Genomic DNA, 22,381 nt, shown 5'->3' with positions numbered 1-22,381 from the left:
GTGTTGGAGGAACACCAACTTGTAGCTCAACTGGAGATAATTTATTACATTGTGGAAATGTAAATAGGAAAGGAAAAGATGAGCTGAACATGGTATAAAGGTCAAATCTCCTCTGCTTGTACTTGCACTGCTACTACCAAACAAAAACAAAACAGGATGCAGAAATGCTTTTCTGCTCTGCCACAAAGGGACAGCCAGCATCAAATCTGCCCCCCGCCACGTCCTGCTTTTCTAATGCTAGTATTTTAATTGTAGAATGCCAAAAGACAACCATGATCAGAATCTGAGAAGAAAAAAATAGAACAAAAAATGGGTCAGATTCACGCTAGCAGCGATGGATCAACATCCCACACAGTTAGAAACTGCACAACAGCAGCAGCACTGGCAATTTCAGTCTCTTCACCTGACAAGAGTGTGGGATGTGTATCATGACATACTGCTTCTTCCAGGAAAAGGTACGAGATGGTCTCCTGCTGCCATTTCATTTGCACACTGCCTATCAGCATGTCTAGAGAACACACATTTGCTGCAAGTACTCAAATCCTTTTGGCTTTCCCCAGCTGATTGATGGGGAAGGTGGAGTCATTAATTACCCATGACCAGTTAACAACTAGCTTTCTCCCAGCCATTCCAGTTGCAGTGGAAAGGTTTTAAAAGTGAGGACAAAACCAAAAAGTGAATTTGTTACTACTGCTGGAAAGCGTGGCTAACAGGAGCAATCCCCATGAAATTAATCACTAGCAAAGGGGGAATTTAGCACATTACTCCCTTGTTGGTCTGTGCATGGAGTGCCCTCAGGCAGTTTTGCTGGGAAGCCAGAGGTGAATGTGCTGGCGTCTACCAATTCACTAGCAAATTGGAAGCTGGGAGTGTGGAAAGGGATGGGAGAGATAGTGGATCTGACGTGTAAGTCAGTGACATACAGAGGTCTGCTCCAAGCTCATTTACAGCAGCAGGTAAAAATCCTGCTGTGCCTAGCTCTAACAGTAGGCTCTCCCCCTGTGCTGAAGGGGATGAAGTAGGGCAGTGCAGAAAGGAGGGGATGCGTGATGACAAAAGCAAGAGGCCAAGAAGTTGTGCTTTGCATCTCTTTGAGGAGGTGATTGGAAAGAAACATTCCCCTCTGGGGTTTGTAGTAAGGCAAATGTTTTCTGGCACTTTTCTCACCTTAAGTGAAGCTTTAACCCTTAACTGTCAACAGGACCCTATAGGAAACTGGTCTGCGCACATATCCTCCTAGCTCTGGGTGATGATCTCACCATTGCTGGCTGGTATCGGGCTCTCAGTCCCAGAACAGATAACGTGTCAGCTAGCAGGAGGCTCAGGATCTGAGTCTGCAAGCAGCTGGGCAGCATGCCCCACCACCTCTGTCCAGCAGAAATTCCAGGAGAATTCCAGGACATTCTGCCCTGAGCACAAGCTCGAGTGTGAGGCATGAAGCTATTGGGAGACTGCTGAAATGCAAGAATAGTCTTTGGAAAGAAACAGTCGTGGATTATTGCTCATGTACACCCGCACTTGGTGCAGTAGCCAGTAATTCAGCCCCTGCAGCTTCCCTCTGAGCACAGGGCTGCGAGGAAGCATTTCCGTATGAGCTTTAATAAAACTGTGATTAAGTGAAGCAGTGTTGTTTGCCTGAGTTTGCACAAGCAAAAGAAAGTAACGTGGAGAAGTGCAAACTGCATTGAAGATAAACTCCCCTCCAAACATGAGGATAGCCTTACTGCCATTTAAATGTGACTCATTTAGCAGATTCCCACCTGGCACACACAGGTCACAGTCCCAGAGCATCTTGGCAACTCTTTATGAAGGATACTCTGCCATCTGAAACAGGACAAATACTGAAAATGTGGAAAGACAGCATATCATTAACAGAACAAAACAAAGTCGATAGCCCTACGCTATAGCTACTTACTTTGATACTTAAAAACATGAAGCAACCTCAAGCTCTCCAGGCTTCAGAATCCACCAACCTGCCCCTTAAATACAGTGTCAGCTCACTGCAGAGTAAACGGGGCCTGATTACACACACAGGGCCATGGGGAAAAGCCATGTTTTCCAGAGAAAAGGCCTGATGAAACTATTGCTCCTATAGCCCTGCAAGCCTTGAAGCGTGTGACTGCTTGTAAGTGACCAACACCTCATACAGAAGAAAAGGAAATTGAAGTGCAACTCCTCAGACAGCATGGAGCTGACCAAGGGAGCAGAGCAAGGTTGGTCAGGACAGAGCAGCTAAGCTCTGGCAGCATGGGCACAGCCTGAAGTTGAGCAGCTTTATGAGCAAGTTTCTGTGGGTGACTACAGGAATGATAAAAGCCTACAGAGTGTTTTGAGATCCTCTGAAGAAGTAGTAGTACATGTAATTTCCCATCATGTGATAGCAAAATTAACTGTTCCTACTCAGTTCCTTACAGCAGCTCACACAACACAGCCTTTTCTTCTGATGGTGGGAAATGGCACCTTTTCCCCTTCTCTTTACGGCTGGATTTGATAGCTTTTATCTGGGAAAAGTTGTCTGTTGTCTTCAGGCATGTTCCATGTGCACTGCCATGCAGATGTTCCTACCCTAGGAACATGCAGAAGGCAGACCTCAGTAGGGATGAAAACCCCATGCTGAGCCCCAAACTGTATTACCCCCAAACCTGCCCTGTGCTCTCAAAAAGCAAATATCACATTTGGTGAAACAAAACGGTTGGAGAGGGCCTGTTGGTAGCAGCTCAACGCTAATTCACCACAGGATCCCCGGCCCCAGGCACAGTGTGCTGTGGGGACCGGCCACATACCTGTGCCCACTCCAAGGAGGCTGCATTTCGGCAGTGAGGGGGTCTGTTCTGGAAGGGAACGTGTGAAAGTGGCTCATGTAAATAAAAAGTTGTACATTATGAGTTTAACACAAGGCTTTTCCTCTTGCAGGTTTGTGGATTGAAGTATCTGGCCACAAAGCTGTGCTCCTGAACTAAAGAGGATGCTCTTCTGTCTTCCCTTTATCATATCCGCCCTCCCACAGCCCTCCTGGAATATGCACCCTTCTCCCAGCAGTCAGTTAGCATTAGGACAAGAAGGGAAATACTTAGCAGCCACTTAACTCTGGCCTCAAAGGCTACAGTCCAGAGTCAAATGCAAAATATTTCTGTCTAGAGCTCTTTCAAGTTTTCACAGACTCCTGATGTTAGGTGCACTGTTTTCCTGTCAGCTCATTGTGTTTCCCAGACAAGGCTCAGCACCGTCCCTCTCAAATCCACAAAAAATACGTACTGAAAGGACTTTACAGCAGCAAGAGCCACACAGCACAGGAAAGGGCCACCAAGCAGCACCGTGTAAGCACTGCCTTTCCTTTCCTGCATGGGGAAGGCTCTCTTTCTCCCCACACCTGGGGAGATAGCAACACTGCCAGAACCCACCGTTCTCCATCAGGAGCCATAAAGGACCAGCCTTAGAAAATAGGCAGCAAATAGCTCTGCCTTAACATCCATACAGAAGTACTTCGGTATTTATACACATGTGCATACACTCATATGCAAATGTACATGAACTGACATCATCAATCACAGCCAGCACTTTCCCCTGTAATCCCTAATCTGCCCAGATTTTTTACCTCCCCATTCTTCTTATATAGGCAAATTGCTCGTACTCATTCTTTGTTGCAGTTATGGGCCAGGGTACAAGCTCCAGGCAGGATCACAGACCCACGGCTCCCTCCCCCTACCCAGTGAAATGTTTATGGCCTGGCTCTTATGGCTGTAGAGGTGCTGAATGGCCTTTTCCCCCCTCCAAGTCTCAACTCCTGACGGGCAGCTACAGACCAACTTTTAGCCAGTTTGGTCCATAGTTGTGGATTTTATTGCCCAGTTTGTCTCTTCAGCTCACATTTGTAAGCTCCAGAGTAGATTTTTCCCTGGGTAACACTCTACAGCTCAAAGAACTCTTCTTGTTTTTATTACATCCTTAGTGATTAAAGGGATATTTAAACCTCACAATGCTCCCTGCTGTGAATATAAAAGCCTACCATCATTTTGGATAGATGTGTTTAGAAAAATAAATTAAAAATTAGCCCTACTACAGTGGACAAATGCTTCTAAGTTGTTAAGAACATCAGGCACTTGAATAATTTAAATACATCAGATGCAACTCCTTAAGAAACCAAGGGAGGACACACAGTTTCAAGCTATCTGAACAGTCAGACAGGCAGTTCCACGGGGACTGAGGACAACAGAGGTATGCAATGACTGCATTATACTTAAAATACTGGATTTCATCTACTTATGCACAAAAGACTTTGATTTCTTCTCCTCTCACCTAGTGATCATTCACAGAACAGGTACCATTCTTAAAAACACAGTTTTTGCTTTTGTGATGGCAAAACTGTTTTTAAATGACTGGTACTTTACAACATAAGCTATGCCTGCCAACCAAATGTAGATACAAACAATACAATGTAAATTCAACAGAGCTATTTAAATTCTGCTAAGGGTGCAAGGGAGTGTGCTGGAGGAAATCCAAGTCACATCTGAGAGCAAGCATTCTCCTGAGTATGGCTTCGATGATTATCAGTAATGAAGTCACTGCTTTTGCCACCCCCTAATCCTGCAGTTACTGGTTTAAGCTTCTGCAGGGAGCTACTGCTGGGGTAGTATTCAGTGAGAGTTAAGTCTGCCTGCAATGCAGGCCTGGACTCACCACCAGGGAGCTCACAGCACTCCTTCTCACTGCAATCTTGCTTCACTGCTTGACGCGGCTCAGTTTCTTCCTCTTCACACAAAGTAAAAAACTAACCCAGCCAGATTATCACAGGGCACAAGGAACTCTCACACTTGTGCATTTACTACAACATGCACCTGTGACCCATCCTGAGCTTCCACTGATGCTTTTCTCACAATTAAGGCATTTAAAAAGGAGTTTTCCTGTTTGGATTCTCTGTTGTCTACTATTATGTTAACTCATATTGCAGCCACTCCCTCAGAGAGTGCATTTTCAAGAAACCCATAGGACCTGACTCATCTGTGTGACTTCTGTACTTCTGCCCAGCTGGGCTGAAATCAGGAGACTGGGTTAAAAAAATTATTAGTAGAGAAAAACAGGCAGCAAGATAAGAAAGTCTTTACATACGTTTCACGTATACTTGTTAAGGACTGGTTATGACAGGACAATTCAGCATTTAATTTTCCTGCCTCTTCACAATGCTCCTGACATATGAACTCTGGGTGATCAAGAGCTAGCCTGAAACAATCTCAAAAGAATAAAGGTTGAGAATACTCACTGTACTCTTGGGAATATCCCACTACAATGGTCTGAGGTTTCAAAGGCTTCTACTGGACAAAGCTGTGCCAAAATTCTAGGGGGTTTTATTATGTCTAAAGTGGGAAAAATAATCAATTACATTAATTGTATATGTAGTCTAACTTAAATTAACTTAAACTGTACACACTCTAACTTAATGGTGTTAAGAGTCCAAACTTTGCCCATCTCTCTCTCCCTGCTTATGAACATTCTGCATTGAGAGATGTTCCTTCGTTGCGTGCAAAGTAAAAAATGGATGGAGTGACAAAAATAGGAGATTAAAAAGGTCACCTTGGAATTGTGATAGGCTGTCACGGCCACAAAATTCTCCTCTAAAAATGTAAAGACAGCTACAGTGCTCCAGGGTAAGGTGTAGGCATGCATGCTGGTCAGCACCACATGGTACCTGGCTTGGTATTTGTGCACCAAGTGCAAAATTATCTGGGGCCACAGACAACACAAGCAGTCAGGACGACCAGACAATGGCATCAAACCTGCTTGCATTCCTGTAGTCACTTACGGCTTTAGAGAAGTTCCTAGTATTGTACTTCATTTTCAAGTAACTGCTCATGGACCAGGGGGAGCCTACCAGACGTAAAGAGCACTTGTGCTCTCCAAGAGAGGGTAAAGAAGCTATGACAGCACTTTAAGAGGACTGGCTCAGATTGTAAGAAACCTGAGGCAAAAATCTGAAATCTAAACCCATTCATGGTCCTCCATTCTGTCTTTCTGACTTCTTTGTCTTTTATTTCCTCTCCAGGATGGAACTACTCCTTCTCCTCCCCTCACATCTTATTGCCAAGGAGTTGTTCAAGAGAGGAATTGCTGACTTCTGTGGTTCCTTGCCACCACCTTTAGGTTTATTAGAATAATTGAATTTTTTCTTTTGAAAACAGTAATGTTCAGCCATATAAACCTATAAAAACCATGGTAATATTAAAGAAGGCACAATATAGAGATAGTTCAGATGGTTTTCTGCAGTAAGTGTGATGCTTTTGTTTTCAACAAGGAAACAAAAGCAGCCAAATATAACCACACAGGATGCATATGGAAAAATAGCATACAGTTAAGCAGGAAAGTGGTAGGACTTCTTTGTTAGTCTGCTATAAAACAAACTGGTAAAACTACATGTAGTTCTTATCACTTCATTATCAAAGCTGCTGGGGAACTGGAGGGAGACTGGATGAACTGAACATCAGAAAAGATTATAAGAGTTGTTAAATAAAGCTTTCTTGACTGATGGCTCTGTGCACAAAGAAGAAATGAACATGTCTGCAGGGTGTAAACATACACATGACAGAGGAATTAATATGCTACAAAAGGATATAATTATCTTCATTAGTAGGGATGAAAATGAGATAGAAGCAATTTGAGAATCCAGGAAAAACCACACCGGCTGTGCAAGGGCAGACTGTTCACAGAATTAACAGGCAAACCCCTTATTGTATTAGACTTTTAAATGATTTTTGCACAAACCAGTGGTATTGCAGAGAACAATCTTGCCTTCACATGAGCAGCAAAGAAGGCTCTGAGATACCTGCTTATCTCTTATTCCTATGATTCTTCAAATGGATACTAAATGAATTCTGGGACCACAAAGAAGAATGTATGTTCTACTGGCATATGAACAGGCTGCTTCCCAGGGCAATGTAACCAGGGCTTACTTATGTACTATGGATTACAGCACTGCACATTCAACACAGATTCAAGAAGAGGGAAATGTCCAGGCTTCTCTTACATGATCATACTGCTTCAGAGCTTTACTGGTGATCTTAATTCTCCATAAGGAGACTGTTTCTTCTCTTCAGTGACTCCTAAGAGCTGAAGAATCTGGATGAAGTGTCTGGGGAAAAGGGGATCGGCCTTTGCAACAGTTTCTCACCTGTAGTGGGCATTGTCCAAGATATGATGTTCATCAGCACTGGGAAAGCAGAGTAAAGGTCCAGGCCTGAAGCTATAGCTGCAACAAGGGAACGTGTCTGCACAGCAGGAGAGAGCAGAACTGAGTGTTGTCACTTCAGGGTTGATACTAGAACTTACCTAGTGCTCCACTAGAAGCAAAAAAGTGCAACTGCCAACAGAACATGCTGGACATGAACACAGCACACAGTTTTCCTCTCTACCAACTCCCTTCATCCTCATTTGTCTCTTGAAACAGTAGCTCTGCCACTTCTCTGAGATTATTTGCTTAACCGGGTACATCAATACATTTCAAAGCTGCCCAAGTTTAAGTGTGCTCCAGAGCTGAAATACTGATTATCCAGAAAGGAGTCAGAGTGGAAATCAAGTGAAATGTGAAAAGAAAGAATCTTTTATGCTCCAGTTTGAACCTCAACAACCCTGAGCAGTGGTTAGGCCTGCCTTTTGTTCAGAATCTTGACGATGGAGAGCTAGTGTCTAATAACAGGAAATAAACTAGGGCAAACATGCTGGATTTTCCCCCCCAAGATTATCTGCTAGATGCTTAGATCTCATAGAATATATACAACTACTTTACTACAGTCTGAGGTGGTAAAATTATGAGCATATTAGGTGACTCAGAAGATGGACCACTTTCTCCTACCCGGCACGGTCACTGGTGTCCCCTGCTGTTGGCCAAAGCTGCAGCCGTCACAAGGCTGGTGACCGTTTTGGCACTAGAACCATCTGCAGACAGGTTTCCTGAAGAACCCTAGAGCAGAATTGCAGAAGGGCTCCATAACTCCCGTTCTTCTGAAGAGCTATCTCTTACTGGTTCAGGAGAAACTCTGTGTATGGGGGGTATGTGGGGGAAAAGTGTCATAAAAATGAGGGTAGAAAGAAAGAAAGGAAAAAATAAAAGGTAAGACACAGTGAAAGGGGGCGGGGAGAGAAGTAACAGGTTGTGCATGCTTTTGCCATTGATATCTTTTTGCTGGGCTCAGGGGGCCTGACATCAGCTTTTGTACCCAGCTGAGGATCTACAAAAATAAAATCCTGCATTTCTACACATCATAATTCACAAAAGACCAGCTACGGACTCCCAAGGGAGGTGTGACTGCAATCTGAATGTTGCTGAGCCTGGCAGAGCATTCCTCTTCCCCACTCCTAGGCCCAGGCAAGAGTCGTGGGAAAGGTGACAAGTTATTGACCCACTGGGTTTCATTTCCCAAGAAGAGCCTTTGAGTGACAATGAAAATACACTACAGCCATCAGCCATTGTGTATGGGCTGACAAAAGATTGATCCATGGATGAAAAGCAATTCTCTTGCATTCTAAAGCACAAAGTTTAGTACCTGTTCTCTTCTCTGCTTTCAGAGACCTTCAAACAGCTCTCAAGGGACTGAAAACAACTACAGTGTACACAAACTCTGTCCACTTAGTTTAACTCATGCACAGTGTTCACAATTCACCAAGACATCTTCCATGTCCTGACAATTCCTGTCACAGGCAGCTGCCCCCTCCTTCCATCACAACTTTCTTTTCTACCTCTTGTTACTCAAGAGCAGTGCAGAAATGGAACGTTCCTTGTCCCGAGAAGTCTCCTTTGAGGAATTCAATCCAGTGCTGTTCTGTGGATGGACAATATCTCCCTCTCTTTTTGTTTCAGCCCTAATATTCATGAAAGTGCCAAATTCAGCTCTGCAAACTGCCTTTTTTTCTAGGTCTGGGAGAGGCAGTGGGTATGTCTAATGGATTCTGGAGAGGGATATGTCTGTCTTTGCCTGGTGAGGTCAACCTTTAGATTGACTTCCCACCTTTCGAAACCTGTGTTATGGTCTCTGATTCACAGAAATGCAGCAAACCCACTGATCAATTGATTAAAGGTGATTGGAGAGAAGCAAAACTCACATAACGGGGTATTTAGGAAGGGAACTCGTCAGGTTCTGTTCTGGTTAAGCACTTACTGCCTGAGTTTTTTCTTGCCTGAAGACAAATGAAAATATACTTGCAGAAATACAGGTTCTTTTCCCATTTGCAACAAGGATCAGGAAACTCACAATAAACAAAATCCTTACTGTTACCTGCATGTCCTAACTGACCAGCTCTGGCTTCTGTAATGCAGCCATTGTCAGTGGTTTTGTGACACAAGAAATTGTAGTTCCTATGCAACATCCACATCAGCTACTTGTCTCCTGCATTAGGTGAGACAGTGACAATAAGCCTAGAATGGGAATTACCACAGTTAAAAAGTTTTCTGACTAGCCTGGCCTCACAATTTGTTTGCCAGCCTCAGTTAAAACTGAAACTTGCATCTTACTAACATTTTGCTCCGCAACATACCAAAGGTATTTAAGCCTCAGTCTATTTCTATTCTCAGAGATGAAAGTTATGCTAATGGCTGAAGCTAGTATGGGAGGCAATTATTCTCGAGTTAACCTTGCTCAGGCTGAAGAACCCTGGGTTTCCTGAAGGCAGTTCTGTCCCAGCTTTTCCAGAAGGTCTTCTTCAGAAATGGAATTAGGTCCTCAAGAGAGCTGTCATTTAAACATATTTGCCAATAAGAGGCCCTCTTAAATAAACCTCAGTGTACTCAGGCTCTCATTCCATGTTTAGCCAAACAATGTAATAGATTTTCTTCAGCAAATAAAAATTCAGCAAAAATCAATCTTTTTCTCCCAACATCATTCTCCACCAGGCAAAATGGCAGCTCTACATCAGTAGGAAATCTACATCAGTAAGGAAATATTCTCAAAACAACAGAACAGCAGTATCACAGCAGTAATGTCTTCTGCTTTGGAAATGTGTTACCTTGATGTTTATATAGCCACAGGAGACCATTCAACAATGGCAATGTGTTAATTCCATTGACATTATCACTCAAATTCTGTCACAGGGGTTGGTGAATTCCCTTTTTACATGGCTCTTTCATCTAAAAGAGAATAAAGCAGGACATAATGGATGGTTAGTAACATACTGTTAAATGGTTACAAGACACAGGAAATTTCAACTGGGGAATAGGAAAAAACTGAAAAATCCAAGTAAGTCCTGATTAGAAAATAAGACTTATTTCTGCTGCACTGAATTATCCCAGTTTCTCAGCAATCAGAGCCAAGGATTTTCCAAAAAACTAAGCATATTCTACACTTAATTGAGAAGAGACATCAGTCTTCTCCAGAATTCTGCTCAAGGGAATCTCTATGTTATTCATCATGACAAAAACTCAGGTGACTTTCTGTATTGCTCTTGTTCAACTCAACTATGGAACCTGTTTTAAGAGACTATTAATATTCATTCACTCAGATTGAAAAAAATCATGGTTTTAACTAAAATTGGTTCAAAGGTAAAATTATAAACAGTTTCAGACATATAAAAATCTCTTTGCTTCAAATTCAGTGGCCATTTGGGGTGGTGTGGGAGCTTGGACGTGTAGCTTCCATTTTACGGGAACAGAAAATGGGAGATAAAGGGCAATTAAAAAGCTTATCAGGTAGTGGGAAAGCTCTGATGCACAATTCAGTTCTTTTGACCAACAGATCAATGGTGTTATTAGGAAATAGGTGTGGGAAGTGAATATTTACAAAGCCCAGATACAGAACTCACCAAGAATGAGCCAGCTTCTAGTCCATCGTATTCAGTAACTATCGTGAGTTCTGCTGCTACTATTCTGCAATAGGATTTCCTTGCTGGAACAGTATCAGCCACTGAGGATGGGGAAGAAAAGGTGTTAAAGAAAATGGTATTGCTAATACCCTGCCCCAGGGTAAGGTGGGTATCACCAAACAGAACTTCATTTTATGATCTCCCTTCCTGGAACTTAGGTAGGTAACACCAGTTGCTCTCTAAAGTTCATCTATATGTCCTAGCCATCATCACTTCAGGGAGAGTTAATTGGTGAATTTTGATTTCCTTAGTACTGCTCTCAAATTAACATAGCACGACTTTAAAACTACGGCTTATTCCTCATTTTTCTGATTGATTTGTTGTCAAAACCTCTCATTACATTGTCATTTTACTTGTACACCCTATCATACCCAAGCCTATTCTTCATAGTCACTCAGTTTCCCACAGATTTAATCTGGGCTGAAATTTTTACCAGTGGAGATACTTCAACCTTTCTTTGGCCTTTTGCATTTTTCAGTGGTTAACTGTGAAATTTTGTGTTTATGAGTACTAAGGAAGCTAAATGTATTTATTTTAATGCACATGTTTTCAATGGAAATTTTAGTTGTAAAAATACTTTAGGTCACTAGAGAAACTGTATACAGTGTAAGCCTAGGGTGAAATAGAGCTGATGATGCCTTTTGCTATCGTCACTGAAATCAGTAGTAGTGTTTCGTATTTATGTTTAGGTACCTTACTGAACCAGGCACGTATTTTAGATGAAACATCATCCTTCTCCTCTCTCCCTCTTTCCCAGAACACTCTGCACTTGGGAATAACATTTCCCTGTTTTCATATTCTTTACAGCTACTTGTCTTCATAGTACTAGATAACATGACAGTTGCTACACTGCGCTTTGTCATTACTGAAATGTGACCATACACACAAACAAGGCATTAGAATGGTAATGTAAGTATTTGAGTTTCACTGAAATGGCAAGAAGTTCATCTTATTAAGAAAGCAAATGCAAGGAGTGCATATAAGCACACACTATTTACTCTCTCTTATATTTTAATTGAATTTTCAATTGTCTAAAAGTGAACTCGTTCATTTATACATTAGCATTTCCAGAGCAGTCATCTGAATTATGTGCAGTTGTTAAAGGACCTTGTGTCTGCCCCTTAACAGCTGCCAATACACATGTCCAAGGAGCTCAGCCCCGGGAGTGTTCTGCTCCTGCAGACGAAGGGCTGCAGCGCTCAGCCCAAGCTCAGCACCTGCCACCCCAACAGAACAGGGACATCTTTGTGGCTGAGGTGGAGGCAGTGAAGGACATCAACGAATTAAAATGACTCTGACCCTGCACTGCTTTCTCATTTTCCTTCTCACATGGAGAAAACCTGCTTTGGAACGAAGAACTTCCAAAGAAAAGTACAGGCCTCGTAGAACTTGCCGTTGTAGGAGAATCTTTGCTCAGCTCATCTGAAGATTGACTTTAGAGACAATGAAAAGCATCAGGGTGCATGCAAGCATGTCCCTGTACATTCACTCAGCTTATTCAGCTTCCGAAGAAAGACCTGTGTCTGTCTTCTCACAACTAAAGTGTGAACTGACAGCTCTGCCTAGATGCTAATGCCTACTTCTAACTGCACAAGCAGATTCCGATGCTTCTTTACACTAGCAAAGCAAGGGGATCAATGGACCCAGGCTATCAACCGGAAACTCCTGCACTTCTTTCTGCAGCAGTAGTTTGTGATGTGCGATCCCAAGCTGTTATGTTCAAGAAAGCCAAGCTGAAATCATCTTGTACCAGTGCTCTTTACTGTGAGACAACACGTCAGACTCATTGTTTTGCTCTCAGGAAAGCCCATTTACTTATTAAGTATAGGAAGCATTTCCAGCAGTGTTGTCTACTGGGAAAGTCACAGCAGCACTGTTATTTGTTGGAACTTGCACTGATTACTTGAGGGTGTAGTGCTGCAAATTGATGTAAGCTCAATAATTTCCACTATGAATTTCTAAACCTTTTTTTCTAACCCACTCTGACTTAATGGAAATATAATATACAGTCTAGACATTCCTAAGTGACAAATTTCCACACTCGAAACTGCTTTCTGACATTCATATAAGATGGTGGTTTTATATGGCGGTTCAATTAACAACTTAAGGTATTCTTTGAGAATATATCTAATGCCATCTCTTAAGGGGAAAAGAAAATTATCACTGCAATCATACTGAAGAAATTACATTTTATATATACCCATGCATTTAGAAGAGAAAATGTGACTCTTCATACATTTTAGTGTGTAACTTAAGGAAATTAAATCTCTGGAGTGACTTACATTACAAGGAATCAAAGAACACTTCTAAAGTATAAAGCTTTTTTGCTCATACCACATCCTTTTCTAATTATGGCTGAACAGTATGTGTTCAGTGCTGTATTAGATAATAGTTCATGCAATGCATATTTGCAAATAAAACTCAGTTGCTTATTATTCCTTGTCAACAGCCTTATTTATCTGCCAAATACCTCAGAGAGTAAAAGAGCTGAATAAGTAGGACAGGTTCTTAAGCTAACTGTAGTTATACAGAACAATTAAGCATTAACACAGGAAGCATTAAGTCTAATATACCTTTGTCTGCTATATGGCCTTTCACTCAGTTAGAATAACATCACTCTAACTAAAATTATATGAATACCATTCCACTGTGGTTCTCATATGCTTATACCATATATGAACTTTGTTTATATTCCATTTATACTGGAATTCACTGTTGTTTGCAGGGTCTCTGAAAGAGAAGGGAGAGAAAAAAAACTGGCTGAAAAAAAATTGAGAGGGAGATACCCATGTCTGATCTGAGGGCAAAACCTGCTTTATACCACAGACGTTGACTTGGTTTTACATACGTAGTTTCCTTTAATAAGGCAACATACTCAGAAAGACTTTGTAAAGTGTTCCTCCCACTGGGATTATATAATTTAATGCTTTTGTACCGAGCTATGTACATGATCATTTAATTGCGCAGATAAATCTCAAATGCAGACAAAAGTGTGATTTTACTTTTCCCCTTCGTAGAAATTACTTTGATTTTGTGATTCTGCAGTCACTTTATAAGCTGAGGCTCCATCTCCCCATCCCATTTCATGTGCATTTCTGCCAGATGACTACAGTACTTGATCTTTTCTCCTGGGTACTTTAGATAACAGAGCCTGTATATAAGGGTTTTTCCAAGCTTGAAAGCTATACACTTCTTCCACTGTTTTCATATACGTTTTTGTCCCTAAGTAGAATTTTACTTTAACAGAACTATGTCAAAACACTTTATAGATCCCTGGGTTACAATTTTGTCACTATTCTTGGGCCCAGTAACGCTTGTACAAAACCGCATGCCACTGTGATGGACTAGGACTGACTTAATCAGGATTTACACTGACAAAGCTGAAAGCATTATTTGGGTGCTTTTACACAAGATTAAGTGCCAAAAGATGCTCTTTCTCTCCCCCATTATAATTTGCTGCGTATTGAAAAGATGGAAAACACCCAGGAGGCTTTTCATAGGGGAATAAAAAAAAATAAAGGAAAAACACCATTATTGTAGCAACAGATTTCACATGAAAAGCAAGTATATAGTGGAGTTGTGCTCCTGCTAAGTTGTAGGATGGAAACAGTGAGGTTTGGGGGTTTGGGGTTTTTTTGCTATGGCCAGAATCTTATAAACAGACTATGAGGATTCTTATTCCCTCTGCTTTGAACCAGACCATACATTATGAAAAGGCCATATGGTACAGTAGCAGAAGGCCCTTAAAAGTAAGTGAGGTCAAAACTAGCAATGCAATTTAGTATTTCAGAAGTTTAAAGCCAGGTCCTGGTCATCCATCTTCAGGTTTGGGGTGGGGGTTGTTTTTAACCCTTCTTCCCCCCGGCTCTTTTATTTTCCGTTTTTCTTCTCTGTCCTAGGGCCCCCTCTAGTGCTACCAGAGCAGACAGTGTAGCTCTCAAACTGACAGGATGAACTTCGAACATATGGCTATATCAAGACGTGATCACAGCCTTGAGATTGCACTCCAGCCAGACCCACCACATGCCGCCTTCTTATTCATAGATGTCATTTTATTAGGGATAAACTCATCCACAGGATGGACAAGTTTTTGAGATAATATACAGAAAAGCTCATTGACATCTATAGCTCCTGTGCTGTTCCATGTGAGCATTGCAAGGTTGCAATCTGAGCCTGCATCAGAATCTCCACAAGGATTGACCCCCATGCGCTTGGTAGAAGGGGCCTGTGGGTAGTGAGGGGGAAATCAAATAAACATTCATGTTCCATATATAGTCTCTAAGGCATCAACTCTTTTTTAAGAGTCAGCAGTGGCCAAAAGAAATCCACAGGCAGCAAGATACTCACATGACGTGAACAAAGAGCTCTCCAACCTTGGTGCAGGTAGGACAGCTTTGAAGAGTGTGGAACAGGGGCTCTGGAGTTGGCTAACAAGTGCTTGCTTATGGGGCGTCATCCTCATACATGCATCAGATAAACAGCAGCAGAACAAAAGATGACGATTCAAGGAGATATGTGTCATTAAACATCTGCTGAGATTTATCTGAAGTCGTTACATATTAATATGAAAGAGTCATTCAAGTGAAGGGAAGTTGTCTTCCAGATGCCAACAAACCTCGCATGCTGGTCTGTCACCCCTCGTAATGCTACCTGTTGCACTGTGCTCTGCAACAACAGCTCAGAGTCCCACAGGGAGTTCTCACAAAGGCATAACTTGGGTTCATACAGCATCCCAGGATTACTTCTAAAATCCTGACGCATGCTTCAAAGCTTAACATTAGTGGATTCCTAGTCATCAGCTAGAAGAAAGGGAAAGACAGCAATTAACACTCAACACCTACACTGAAGCTCTTGCCATCATCTTCACCTTCAAGAACAAAGCTTCTTCATCCCAGCTTTGCATGACTAAGTAAGAGATGACAAAATCTATGCCTGCTGCCTTTTCTTCTGAGCATCTCAACTAACTTACCCTGCCACCTTTTTTCCCTAAAAATATGACAAGCACCTGCAGGAAGAGAAATTGTCTCTGCTTGGTAGATAACACTGTGCATATAAACTGTGTACACCACAGATTCTTTCACCTTACTTGGAGTATCAGTACCACTTGGAGTATCAGTACCACCAAAACAGAGTACTGAATTTAGCAATGGTGTGACCCCACCCCCAATGGTCAGACTTAGTCTGTTCTCACCTGGCCCCTCTGTTTCCACTCAGTTCGGTTTGTGTCCTAATCAGCTTTGGCTGCCATCCCTTCCTCATCTTTTCCTGGTCACTTGCTCCCTGACCATATGGTATATTTTGGCTGCAAAAGACATTGATGTCATTATTCATGAGGAAACCTAATTCTAATTAAACAAACAAACAAAAAAAACCTCTCTCAAACCCCCCCCCCAAACCAAACAAAAAAAACCCCCCAAACCACCAAGAGACAACAACTGACAAACTCTAGCATGAAATAAAACTGAGGACAATACTTAGTTTCCTCCTTGATTCAATGTTTTGGCTGTGAAACGAAACGAACAGCATTTTGCAGACAGTGGGCAGAAGCCACTAATGACAGCTGAGCCCAACAAAATTTATTCTTAGTAAAACATTAGCGCTTGCCTCAGAGACAAAAATTCTTGATGGTCTTAACTATTACATAAATTATATAAACCTTGTGCCAGGAAATGCAACTGCATTAAGCACAGCGTACTCCCAGTACTATATACTTTAGCAATGGTGATCAGTGAAAGATATCTCACCATGTGTAAAAATCATGCCCAGTAATGGCACAGAAAGTCTATCAACTGTCTACAAATTACTCTCAACATCCAACTCAAAATAATTTCTTCTTCCATTTGCTTTGGAACAAAACGTTTTTTGCTATTTGCCTGCAAGTTCCAACAGTTTGGCTTTTCAGCAGCCAAAAAGGATTTGCTTTTTAGTCAATTACAGGAGGAATAAAAAAGGGGGAAGTGGGGGGAAAGTAAAAGCCGCCTTCTCACCCCACTTGGGCACAGACCCCAGACCTTACGTTCCTGTCCCCATAGCTTCACAAGGCAAAACCAAACCAAACTGGACAAATACAAAAGCAATACACTTCAGCAGCTGCCATTTATTTGTCTGGCACATGAGCAAGAAACCTGGGAACACCGAGATTTCAAAAGCAATGGTTATCCTGTAAATCCTGAAGGCAGATGTTACGTTTTGTTTGATATGCTGAAGTTGGACCTTGCCTATACTTGGATTTCAAGTATTACAACTAGGACTAGACTGAAATCAAAGAAATTACTTCAAGAAAAACACATAGCTAACTGCACTTTTACCATAATGCATATTTTCCCCCGAAAACTCCACAAAATCGTATTGCCAGGCTTCAGAAGATCACAAATTAATGAATACTTCTGTCTGTAAAGATTCAAAGTACTTGCTCCAAGTATCTTTAGGGATGGTGCCTCAGACAAACATTGTATGTCGACACATTCAGTGATCCTGGCATCTTCACTCCAGAATATGTCTTCCTGAAGAACTACATAAACTGTAAAGAGAGATGCTTTCACAGAAGAATATATTATATGAAGAACAGCTCCTTTAGCCATTGTGGAAGACGACCCACAGCTGAGCAACACACTATTTAGTCATTAGCAGAAGGGCAGAATTTGAAGGAGGTGACCTGTGTAATTTGGTCTCAGTAATTTCTTGAGCTTGAAAAAAAATCCTTGAGCTAGCCAAGAGCATAACGGGGATAGAAGATCATACATTAAAAAAGGAAAAAAATAAAAGAGTTTTGAATATAGGATAAAACAAGTTGCATAGGTTGAAGATTAAAATGAGTTTAGGACAGATCAGCAAAGTTTAGCTTTCTTGACTGACAGGAACAGTTTCACTTACCGTTTTTGCTCCTTAACAAGAAAAAATTAAATCCTTCTCAAAAAGCAGGACCAGAAGTCAAAAGAAAGCTCAAGATCAGGCATTTTAGCAAGCTCTGGATAAAAAACCCCAACAAAAACAGGCAAAATGCTTAATGCCAAGGAATCTTTAAGAACAATAAAGGAAAACAAAAGCAACCATTTTCAGTGACCAGATTCAATTAAGAAAATCAAATGCTTTGTCTTCATACATCAGACCAAAACAGAATTACAGACCTGAGGATTTAAATGTGATGTTAAAGTTAGCCATACATTTAAGAATATACATTAGCCAAAAAGCCTGTGTAGTCTGTTCTACTTGGGTGAAAAAGCCCTATCGAGAACTATATCCTCTGAGCTGTGTTCCATTTCTCAGTAAGAAGCCAATTTCTTTTTTCCTGTGCCATCTTCTAAAAAAATAAAGATGATGATTATTTACAGCTACCTTAGCCTATTAGCAATCAATGAATATAAAGTATGCTAGACACTGCATTTATAATAACTTACCCCAAATTAAAGAGCAACACTGAAAACATATTACTATTGAAAATACCCACTTCCTTTTACCATTCAGTTACCTGGTCTTTTCCACATCAGTTGCATTCAGCTCACCTATCACAAGTCACAGTACAGTTGCTAATAAACCCAAGATGGACATATGGACATGCTGACTTGCTTACAAATTACATTTTGGTTAGAACAAACAACCCAGACTATGAGAATAAACTTGCAATACAAAGTGTGATGCTGCTTTTTTTAATCCACGGTCTATTTACCATTCTTACAGCGAATGAGAGTGATCGCTGTAATAGTAGATTAAATGCTAATTTGTAGAGCCAAATATTTTATGTGATCTCATTAACCACATGTTGTCTTTGCCCTTATATTGTTTATTAGCATTCAAAGATACTCACATAGGTGAAAAAGAACCCAGACCATGTCTTACTGGGGAAGTGAACTCACTGCAGGCAATCGTGGCAGCACTGGCTGACCTGGGTTCTGGATCACACAAGATCAAACCCATCTGAAGAGCTCTGGCAGTCTTCAGAAAAGGAAGAGGCTTCTACTCCCTGTGCCTCCTTCCTCCACTACTTTCTTATCCAAGAAGCAAAAGGGAGGAATAGTACTTTTTCCAGCACCACGGTACCTTGCCCTCTCAGAGGAACAGAGACAACAGTACATTTCAACTTTATTAGAAAAAAAACAAAAAGTTTATACAAAGCTCTGCATTTTACAGAAAACCACCTCCCCCAAACACAAAGAAATCCAACATTGCAAGCTGTATGCATTTTCTTTTTCCATATACATACATGTATGTACATACACATATATATATGCGTGTGTGGGCGCACGTCTGTGTATATATAGTGTGTTGACATTTTTTTGCATGGTTTGCGGTCATTATTTTACAAAGTTAACATTCAGTAGAAAAAAGCCCGAAGGATCTTTGTTACCATTATTTTCTCATATAAATAACTGTGAGCAGTCCCTCTGCAGATAGATAAAAAACACCTTTTCGTGTCATTCTGTAAAAAACAGACACTACTGAAATGGTATTGAAAGCTTTCAAGTTTTTTCAATACCTCCATAAAAATATCATCTAGCCCCCAGTTCAAAATGCTTGTCCAAGGCATCAGAAGAGAAAGGACTGTAAGACAATTCCGGAAAGATCAGTTCTTTAAGCCAACACTCAGGTACATTGGTGTGAAATGAGTACAAACAGGAGGCCAACCTCTCTGTCTGCCTGGAAAACATGGTTCTTTGCCTATTGTCACAGTCGAATTCCAACAAAGCACCCAGCAGTGCCAAGGACCTGACAGACTCTCAGCTCACCTTTCTGGCCTCACAATAAAGCCACAGACTTTCTTGATACAATTAAAACATTCACCAGCTCAGCAAATTTTTCCTCCTCCATTCACCTTAAGGAGAGCTGTTGGACTAATTATGGCATGGCTGGACAGACAACAGGTTGCTGAATTACTGGGAGGAAAACTTACCTAGTGGGGAAAATGCAAACAGACAACTAAATGGAAGAAAATGCTACAGAAAAGAGCTACTGGAGTGACTTCCAAGGCTCTGGTTTGAAGAAGCAGGAACAGCAGAGAGATGTGAATTGCAGCAAAAAACATCCTTGCGTTACTGAAGGTAGAGGTGAGAGCGTGGTCCAAATGAATTAACTGCCTGGTAAACCATTGTTCTTTCCATCAAGCACCATAATGGGGAGAATGGTGAAGATTTTGAAGGCAATACAAGTGGTAGTGGTGATAAAAAGGTAATGAAAGTGAGGAACACAATGATGCCAATTAAAGGGAGAGTAATGCCAACGAAGATGTTTCAACTGCCAGAGATGCTGGCAACAAGAATGGTTATATGGTTGGTGTTGATGATGGCCAGAATTCACTCATATGTCCATGTAGTCATCATCTTCATCAGTATCACTTTCCAGTGAGGACTCTTGGCTTGAGGTCTCTAAGATTTCCAAAGCTGGCTGACAAAGGCTCTCCTTCTTTACATTCGCTGCAGACTGAGCAGACAAAATAGCAGACTGATCCCAAAAAGAGAGAGAGAGAATATATTGCTAAATAGTCAGGATAAACCTGTGATCACAGGGATAAAAGCCCACTGGTTGCTATCCCTTCACATTCAGTAGCTCTCTGACTTCTAAAAAAAGATATGGCATCCTAATGTGAAACAGCATAACATTTACCAGTAGGCTTCCCCACAGTCAATATTCTGGTAGCTTCTACTAGCCTAAGAACTGCAATGGTTGCGCTAGCTCACTCACCCATTTTTGTAGTTCTTTCTAATTCCCTCAGGATAGGCACAAGGACTAGGACAGCTATGATTTCACCCATGGCCAATATTTCACCAGTTCTTAAAAACTGGCTCCTGGCTCCTGCTGATAACAGCTATCATCATCTTCCACTACTGATACTATCTGTGGTTATGAACTGGGTCAGGAACTGTTGCTCCTTTCATACAAATATTTTATTAAGGGTAGAATTAAGATAAAAACAATCTAAAAAATTACTGTTTCCCTTTTATTACCTTTAACTTTTGCTTGGTCTCTTCTGAAATGCTGCCCTTTGGAGAAAGGAGGGTGGGAGTGGGTGGAGTGACAGTGATCTCAGGTGGAAATTTGGTGACAGATGAAGGTATGAAAAGCTTTGGCATGTTGGGCAGAATGCGAGTTTTTACTCGGGTGCCATCTGTCTTGTTCTGCTGACTTCCCAAAGTCTGTGAACTGGAGCTGAGTTCAGGCTTGGAACTTGAGGCTAAACAGAAAATAGTAAGGAAAAACATGTTAGGAAGCTATCTAGGATTTCACAAAGAAGAGGGAACAGTTCATTGCTAGACATATGGCTGGCTCAAAAGGCCTTCTTGAAGCATTGCATTAATTAAGGTTCAGAAACAGAAGAACAAAGTGCCTCAAAATTCTATAATGACAACTGGAAACCAGATATAATTAAAAAAAAAAAAGATAATCTTCATGGACAGCAGAAACTCAATCTGATCAAGCATGACGAGTGGCAGTGTAGCACTGACCCAGCCACACGTAGAAGGCTACTGCAAACATCATTTTCCCACTTCTCGTTTCAGATGCAATTATCTTATCTTTGCATTCTCTAACTGCCTCTCCATTCTCTAATGCAACAAGAAAGCTACTTAGCTTTACTTATGAGTCTTAATTTCTTCCACCATAGTGTTGCTTCTTTAATTATTGCGACAGCAACTCCACAACAATTTAATAAAAATATATGTTAACACCCATTAAAATTTCCTCATTACTCTCTTCAAATCCTGCCATAAAATCCTCCTTGAGGTGCTCATGCCACTGTCTCCCACACTAGTTAGCATCATTTCCACATACTTCTCAAGTGTCTCAGTTTGTGGTCTTTCCAATGGAAGCTTGCTCAGACAGGGCTCATCTCATGAAGTTAAGGAGGGATCCAGCCTTTCTCTAGCCACAATCACATTACAAAATAATATATATACACAACAATAACCAGCTTTCACATTAAAACTGAGAATCTGTTAAAAGCGATTTCTCAATTTCTTACTAATAATGCTACTTCATATGAAGTTATGTGAATGTCTATCTTCATAATGAAGTTATGAACCAGTCTATCTCAGACTGATAATAACAGGTATTCATATACATTAAATACAACAAAATAAAATGCCAGCTTCTTGATGCTATCCTGAAAAATCACCATCAGTTGAACTGTCTACTAAGGGATATAAAATTGAATTGTGCATTTTCAGGTGTGCACAAGTATGTAAGAACTGCCGCAACAGATGAGGCATGGCTTTTCATCAAGGTCAGTGACCCATCTCCATGGGCAGCCAATCATTTCAGAGCAGAGCACCAAATATGCTGCAGTAATCACACACAGGATAATCTCCCTTTCAACAAATAAGGAAAAACGAGATATCCCAAACATGAATATCTAGATTATGCCTGCCTGAAATACCAAGTTTTACACTTTCTCAATTAAACCACCAACTCCTATTTCTCTTGGGAAGCAGGCAGAGGAGGGGTAGAAAGCATTTACTGCAGAAATGCTGGGTTTATGTTTACTCAAAATGAGTAAACATAAGGGGGAAACAAAATCATTTCCTTCAGCTCAATATTCAAACAGTGTCATCAG

At 41.2% G+C, this 22,381-nt stretch overlaps 1 protein-coding gene across 5 annotated transcripts in view; it reads right to left on the bottom strand.

Moving 5' to 3' along the window:
• Nucleotides 1-13,475: 13,475 nt before the first annotated feature.
• The window catches only part of CABIN1 (calcineurin binding protein 1), a 115,764-nt gene continuing 106,858 nt past the window's right edge, over nt 13,476-22,381 (bottom strand). For all 5 annotated transcript variants that reach the window (XM_080628580.1, XM_080628579.1, XM_080628582.1 and 2 more), the window contains 5 exons: nt 20,778-21,004; nt 17,148-20,274; nt 16,031-16,141; nt 15,187-15,638; nt 13,476-13,569 (listed from right to left, as the gene is read on the bottom strand). In XM_080628580.1, the coding sequence (XP_080484706.1) occupies nt 20,131-20,274; nt 20,778-21,004 (371 nt within the window). In that variant the 3' untranslated portion in view covers nt 13,476-13,569; nt 15,187-15,638; nt 16,031-16,141; nt 17,148-20,130. The remainder of the gene's footprint in view (nt 13,570-15,186; nt 15,639-16,030; nt 16,142-17,147; nt 20,275-20,777; nt 21,005-22,381) is intronic.

The sequence above is a fragment of the Psittacula echo genome, assembly GCF_963264785.1.
Source record: "Psittacula echo genome assembly, chromosome: 13".
Lineage (NCBI taxonomy): Eukaryota > Metazoa > Chordata > Aves > Psittaciformes > Psittacidae > Psittacula > Psittacula echo.
The sequence above is the reverse complement of the archived record's forward strand: the minus strand, read 5'-3'. Positions and strand labels throughout refer to the sequence as shown.